Source organism: Saccoglossus kowalevskii, chromosome 16 (assembly GCF_978046115.1).
Source record: "Saccoglossus kowalevskii chromosome 16, keSacKowa6.1, whole genome shotgun sequence".
NCBI lineage: Eukaryota > Metazoa > Hemichordata > Enteropneusta > Harrimaniidae > Saccoglossus > Saccoglossus kowalevskii.
The window spans coordinates 9,575,340-9,583,467 of record NC_140656.1 but is presented as its reverse complement, the minus strand read 5'-3'; the positions used below and the strand labels follow the sequence as shown (position 1 = coordinate 9,583,467).

At 34.6% G+C, this 8,128-nt stretch overlaps 1 protein-coding gene across 1 annotated transcript; it reads right to left on the bottom strand.

The window, feature by feature from the left end:
* Positions 1-2,422: 2,422 nt before the first annotated feature.
* Positions 2,423-7,923, bottom strand: LOC100377173 (tektin-1-like). Its single transcript, XM_002734157.3, has 6 exons — positions 7,827-7,923; positions 5,534-5,742; positions 4,696-4,861; positions 4,268-4,540; positions 3,368-3,590; positions 2,423-3,168 (listed from the first exon to the last, which is right to left on the bottom strand). The coding sequence occupies exons 2-6, from the start codon at positions 5,721-5,723 to the stop codon at positions 2,812-2,814; spliced, it is 1,209 nt and encodes a 402-aa protein (XP_002734203.1). The 5' UTR covers positions 5,724-5,742; positions 7,827-7,923; the 3' UTR covers positions 2,423-2,811.
* Positions 7,924-8,128: the final 205 nt, after the last annotated feature.

Below are 8,128 nucleotides of genomic sequence, written 5' to 3'. Positions count from 1 at the left end.
ATTGAAATTTTCACTGCTTCAAAATTTCACGATTTTCAGTAACTTGTGAAGTTCACAAAAAATAGTCTTGGGAAATTAAAGGAGTTTGTAATAGTTAAATTGTCCGTGAAAAAAGTACAGAAATTCCTTGTAGAGAGAAATTTTGTATAAAGGGACAAAAAACAGAATAGTCTTTCGACTTGTTTTTTTTTGTCTTCATTCGCTATCATGTACAAGTGACATGATTGCACAGCTGTGAATCCTATCATTATATTGGGCATTATAAAAGTTTGAATTTTTGCACAAACTCTGAATTTACATTCTGTAATACCTCGGTCTGTGAAATGCAGCCTCATTTTTCAAAGGTATTTAATATTAGTAATATTTTAATTAGCCAGGCTTTGGACAAAAAGTGTTAGTGAAATTGACATTCTATCTGATAGGGATAGAATTTTGAGATTCTAAATTGGTATTTCTAAATTTCTGCAATTTATATGTGTTTGGATTGGACAGGGTGTCATTGTAAGTTTGAGAATTATAATATATATTGTAAATGCATTAATTATTCACTGTCTTTTAATTTCGCTAATAAGTAAAATCCACTAAATTAAATCTACGTTAACATGTAAAATAACAATAAAACTCATTGTTGCTTGACAAATTAGTGAAATTAAAACACAGTGAATATACTCAAACGAGTAAAAATAAATGGTTTCACAGTAGCCAATGAGAGCAAGACATGTTTTATACTAGTATTTGAGCCAATGAGAGGCAACCTTAGAGGTAGACCATTATTTCTGGAAATGGTGGTAACACAATCAATATCTAGCGTTAGAATTATGTTAATAGAAAAATTAAGAAGGAAAAGTTTGATGTAAACCAAATCATGATTAAAATTAGGACCATGCTGTTTTAGATTCTGTAGAACAATAAACTAGTATAGATTTTGAATTACGATAATATAAGTGTTTATTTAAATTTATAAGATTAATTTCAGGGTATATGTATAGTGAAATATTTACAGTTACTTTTATTACTGGTATACCGGTAACAAAGATTTAACAGCAATCTGAAGTATACTCAATTCGCCTTTCTTTGTACCATACTTTGTCAAATTTTGTTTACAGACAATCAAAACATATGTCTTATAATTTTTCCCCAGTTTGGTTTTATAGAGCATGCTATGATGGGTTTCACAAGAACTGATTTCCTCATGTGCCATCATATCTTATTGTTACAGATTTAATTATGAAATTTGGCTTTTAATACTGTAAATTGTCATTATATGCAAGTATTTGTTCATGAAATAAATAAGTTTCAATTTATATTGTTTTATTTATGTATCCAGTAAAATTTTAAAAGTATCTCTACTCTTAATTGTATATTGAATAGTGTTGAGCGTTTCAATTCTCTTTACCTCAAATACAAACACGAATGTCTTTGGAATGTTTTCATTGTGCATTGCATCATGGGAAAAGGTCAAAAACATGATTATGGTAATGTTCACTGAGTGTTTTTTATTGGATATCAATATCTTAGAGGTTGTCCAAAATATGTTGGCAAATGTTAATCTTATTATCGTATATAACTTAGACTTCTAAAAAAATAACATGAAACAAAATTTAGCTTAGGGTAGTATTCAGTTAATAAAAGTTGCATATTTGCAAGTGAACAGAAAACATAAGTGAGCATAATCTGAACTTAGTCCCATATATAAACTGACATTATAAAATAGGATGCTAAATAAAATGCAAAAAAAATCATCGGAAAATAATAGTGCAGGTAGTCATAATTGTCTTCCTGACAATACTGGTACGTTTTTTTTTCATTTATTTTTATCCGATACATATTGATGAGCTGATTTGTTCCAGTGATGTGTAGACAATACAAATTAAAATAGAGATGAAAATTTTAATGGATAATTTTCTTCAATGAGAATACACAATAGAAATGACTCTACTTTTGCCATTCTGTATAATACATCATGCAATGTGTGTGGTTTTGCACTGCACAACACAATGTTTGAAAATCGCATAGTTATCGGTACTACCAAATCAGACATGCTCCATTTGAGGTACAGAGAATACCGTAGTTTTGAGACATTTTATAATGCTAGTCAGGCCATAGCCACTCCCATGTCCTGTGGTGGTTTGGTGCTGTACATGTCCGCGGGTTCAAGTGACACATGTGTGCTTTGATTACCATGTTGTTGTTATCTCTGTGCTTTACTTGAAAACAAATTCTGGGGTAATCTTGTTATACTGTTAAAGAAAGTCAATAACTAGTCCAAAGTACAGTTTTTTTCGAGAGTTTTCGACCATTGTTTTCATTAGCAGCAACAGAATATGATATTGATAACATCATGTGCTTTAACAGTGAGACTAGAAACAAACCTTTAAAACTGTAGTTAGTAAAATCCATTAAAGAAAACAGAAATATACACTTGAGTTTCATTTCAAACTTTATTAAAATAATACAATTTAATTAAAGACACAATACTCTTAGAATAATTGTCGTTTTTTGCAACGCACTGACTATAGCTACTCGGATACTTAAAAGACTGCTGTATATACAAACTACAGAAAGAGTTGATAAAATTCTCAATTTAGAATAACAATGAAACCTGTACAGATGGTAGCTAAATATTCTCCACAAAAGACTCTGCATCAACAATGACAGTATTGAATGACATTTGTATTTATTTATTTTGCAAGGAAAGTATTGTTACAAAGATACCAGCAACATAAATACATTAACTTTATCAGCTGACCATTTTTTTTTTAATATGCAATGTTTTACGTTCATTCATGAGTCTTTAAGGGTTCTATTAATTTAAAACTTCTTAATTTTGATGCTCTTACGAAGCCCCATGCATTCAACATCGTCTATCTGAACAGTGTTGGCCTTGATATCTATGTCTTCTTCAATGGTCAGCTGGTTACGGATGAGCCCTTTGAGTTCACTTTCGGCTTGGGCATGGGTCAGTGACAGACGATCAATGTGAGAGGTGATTTCTCCAACTTCCTTGATGAGTCGATATTGCACAGGATCACGACACAATTCAACATTTGGTCGGTTCGTACGCTCCTTTAGACGTGTCTGGGAGAGTTTCATTGGACCTTCTTTGTCGTCAATGGCATTCTGCAGTTTATCAATGTTTTTCTCCATTTCCAGAATTTCACCTTGAACCTGTGTATTTTCAGATACAGAATATTTGTGAGAATTTTTTAAACGTGAACATATGCCATGCAATCATACTATTCTACAATACAACAATGTGCATTTACTTATAAAGTGAATCCGAAGGCACTCCATACAGGCCTTTCTGCAGTAAATCATGGAATGTATGGAAATGATTTCAAATTAAAGTGCAAATGACAAAACCTACCTTTGACAAATGATCTTCCAATTTTTCCTTGGTGGCTTTAGTCTCTGTGATTCTCTTATCAAATGCCAAGTCAGTCTCATCAACCTGTCGCTGCATATCGTCAGCAGTCTGTTCCAAGATTGCATCAATCATACTACGCAAGCTGATGCTGGCATTCTTCTCACGCTCTGCCTTTTCTATGTTTTTGTTTGAGAACTCTTGCCAATCATCCGGCGTAACAGAGCTATAATAGATAATAGAATCAAATGTTAGATCCCAAGTCGAAAGGTTAAAATACAAGGATCATGAACAATGTGCTTTTATGATAAAAGCGGATTGTCCAGACTCAATAAATCTAAATTTCTAAATCCTGCACAGTATGCATATCTATACAAATGCAAAACGCTGGCATCAATGCAGGTGTTGCATCATCAAGCACATACAAACACCTTTCACCTTCCACCTTTACACCACCATATTGTTTTGTACACCGAAACATCAGCATTGCCAGCTACAATGAAACTTGTTGACTATTTTGCTGTGTATGTCTGGAGATTGTTACGTGATTGGAACTGAATACAGATCAAACTATTTTTATGTGGGTATGTCGTGTGAGATAGCAAATATAATTTGTTTAATTTTGTTGATATCTTTGTCGTTTGCCAATTTATACAAATTGATGAAATTGATTGAAAGGGAAATGTATCTTCTATTGATATTTTATGTCCTTCTATATAGTTTGATGTCTCCTTTTTATATTGGTGGATCCATTGAGTTTCAATCACATAATGCTCTCCAAACATGCACATCAAAACAGTCGTCAAGTTTTTTTAGCAATGATGCTGTTTGGGTTTACTGAACAATGCGGTGATAACAGTAATAATGCCACTATTCTTATTCAATGTTAAAATAAAAACTCACTTGGCCTCAATCTTGGCAGCACCTTCATTGTATTTAATACCAGGTGTGTTATCTCTGAGATCATGGCATGCATCATCAATGTCTTTAGCCAAGAATTTGTCTTTTAAATCTTTCTCCAAGTAGAACTTGGCAGATTTACTCCTCCTGATCTGTTCTACTGTCTGGTCAAGTGTTTTCTGAAGTAACGCCATCACACCCTGGATAGTTTCCACTTCTTTCATTAGATTCTTCTGAACATCATCATGCACCAGATCAATGGCTTTACGACCCTCTCTGAAATGAAAAATTACTTCAATTACTATTTTTTGTTATTGACTGATGCATGCACATATGACTCACATCACTAAATGTACACATGATTTGATCAAAACAAACCAATAAAATAGAGTTCTATAATTTAAATGTTTTATCAATTACAATTAACTCACCTATTCACAAGACATTGTTGTGCAATGGCTAGTGGTTCCCGACATGCATCCAGTGCATTTTCTAATCTGGTCTTATAGGCTAACAATGTGTCATTCTCTTTCTTATTGTCATCTAATTTATGATCCAGCTCCTCTTTCCAGAAGTTGATGTCATCTATTCTTTGCTCTGTAAAAAAAAAACATTGAGACAAATATTAAATTAAATTGCAATTATAAAGTTCAGTCATTTGTCCATTGAGCCTGATCATTGTTACTACCGGTAAAAAAGATTAATAACTATGGTCTGGTGAAGAGATAGGATAAGGCTGTAATATTGCACTTTGAAGGAATATCTTATGGTTGAGGCTGTGGGGTTGATTCCTGGTAGACTGCTGAATAGCAGTATAAATCAGTACTGTTCGCCCTGCCTCCAAAAAACAGTTGGTATGGAGACTGGTTCGTAAGTGCACATGCTTTTTAGCACCAGAAACAAAAACATCATGAGACAGCAATGACTACAATATCCGAAAATGTTGCTTCACACAAAAATGATTTAAAAATAAAGTCACTGGCCACAATCTTAACATTTTGTCCTGACCAATATAATGAAATAAAATAGTTACTTTGCTCTGCTCTACACAAAATAAAGTGGTTTTAAATATTGTGTTTTGATTCCCATATGTGAAGCAAGTACAATGTTCATTTTGGGAGCACAAATAACACACATCAACTACAGTGTATTATTACAATGTATAAAACCAGTTTGCTGCATGGCAGGTTTATACTCATAATGTTGTTACATTGTACCTCATGTGTTTATGTTTATTTTACAGTAAAAACTACAGATTTTGATACTCACCAAATTTCTTGTTTACATCTCTTTGTGTTTTCTTAGTATGTTTCTCGGTTTCATCAATAAGTCTGTCACTTTCTGCCTTGAGTCTTTCCGCACTTGCCCTCTGTTTCTCAGCATTATTGTACTTTGAATGGTTTGCTACAACCCATTCTTCTCTTGTGAACCTTGGTGGCGCTGTTATTAATTTGGCCATTTTTGTATACTTTGTAAATCTACGGAAATAAGTCAGACACTTGAAGGTGGCAGTTCAATATGCAATAAATAAAGTACACATGTACATTGATACTTGTAACAAAAAGGTCAGCAAACGATGTGATACACTTATGATTAGACTACATGCTACATAAGATCTTGGAACTTTGAACAATTTATTTCTTTGGTATTCTTGGGATGGCTGAATTACAGACGAGTGATGGGTATTGTATATACACAGGTGCAATTACTAATAAAAACAACATGGCTGAAAACGATTTTGGTGTCGTGCTTGTGTTGTTGTTGCTCTACATGACACGATACATGTCAGAGTATTATCCTGTTGAGCTGGGAGAAAAAAAACATGAAGCTCGAATAAACAGGATACACGACAGCTAAAATACACTAAATGTGTTACAGTCTATTCGCTTAAGTTATTGCAGGGGTTTCACAAATGTATTAAATAGCAGGCCATCATCCTGTAACATTAGGCCAAAGAAAAATAAAAAGGCTCTCGGCAATGCGAAGCGCTGCAGCAAGACGGGCGTAGGCGGTCATAGGAGAAAGTAGATGGCCAATTTGTGCTTGTAGCCGGCCATATGGTCGTAACCCCTGTATTGTCATGCAAATTCACCATATTTTAATTGTTCAACTGTTATATGTGTAACTGTGATATGTCTAACAAATATCAACCTAAACCTAGTAGGAACACATTCTTCAATTTCCATTGGATCTTTCCAGTCGTCATTTCAAATTTTTGTCGCATAATTTCGTACACCATTTTTTCTGTATTTTGTTGAGCTATCAGCCTAATACAGTATTTCTTTACTCTGCCAAATAGATATTAGGGCATGTACCTCTTCGTCAAGCCACAAATTACGCGAAATTACAGACGATGCTGTCTCCGCCATAATTGAAATGATAGGTTTACTTGTAGAAGACAATTGAGGGCGTGATTTTGGCCCGATCTTTGGGCCCGATGTGTTTACATGGTCAGAGCCATGTCAGGGCCTAATCGTATCAGAGTTCAACCCGAACGCACGGCACAGTTGGAGGCGTGGCCTGTTCAGCATTTGTCAAGAACCAATCACAAGACTGGTTACGAACCACATCGAGGTCACGACTGGGTTAGCCTTGCTCAACTGGTTCGTAACCAGTCTTGTGATTGGTTGTTGACAAATGCTGAACAGGCCACGCCTCCAACGGTGTCATGCGTTCGGACTAACCGTTAGGAATTCCTAAATGGATCAATTTGTGTAGTTTTCATGATTTATTCTGCAGATATCGGTAAAATGTAGGTAAGGCTTTGGCGAAATTCGAAGGAGCAACTAATATTCTTCAACCTGGTATTTTTTTTAGATTTTATTTTTTTCGTCTGTTTTTTCGAGTTTAAAAAATGTGAGCTGGCTGGAGCCTTCATCCCTTGTCTATTTCTTACACTAGATACCAGCCAATACCCCCCCCCCCCCCGCTCATAGAGACTGCGTATTACAGTTGATTATAGTTCCTGGGCTCCCTGTGGTCAAATCAAAGTAAACATATACTGTCTGTATATGCAGACTGTCTATGTGAACACAACACACTGAGCTTCATGACACGACCATAACTTTATGTTTCAGTAAATATGGGACATTAGAAAAACAAAAACAGAACTGTCCCATGGACAATGATGACAGTTTAATTTAGTGCAATAACGGACGTATACTAGTAATAACCAATGTTCAAAAGCCTAGATCATTGAAGATGCAAGGACCGCCATATTGAATTTGAGAAGATTATCAAAATCCAATGACAGAATGGGTATGAGAATAAATATCATCATTGTCGAATTTTCTTTCACATTGTGTCACCATGGCAAATCATATACTGAGTGAATATTTCACAACGATTGTATACAACCACAAGTATACTAGTAGTTAATGTCACTAAAGTGAGTATATCTCCATGATCGAAAGCTCGCGAACTTGCATGCCGCTCAATCGCTTCACGTTTCGAACGAAACTGATCAGCCCTTGTTAAGAACTAGCTGGTTGTACAGTAGTGTTTTAGCCCAAAGTTATGAATATTATATCCTTTCAGAACAATATTACTGATTTATACTCACCAAAATCACAGAATACGGTTAAATAACTCTCTAAAGGTAGGCAGAACTGCTTTGACCTGCTACCATGGAACTGAACTGTACTTGTTTTGGTGAGAATAAACCATTGGCTGCGTTTACATAGCAACATGGTACACTGGCCTAAAGTATAGAAGGTGTTCACATTCTTGGCAATCTATGGTTTTTAGGATATTTGAGAAATGTGTGCATCATAACAACAAAGAGAGAATACTTCATGTGTTTCCATAAAATCATTTTATTTTAGCGATAATTGAATACAAAAATTGTACATGTCAATTACTGAT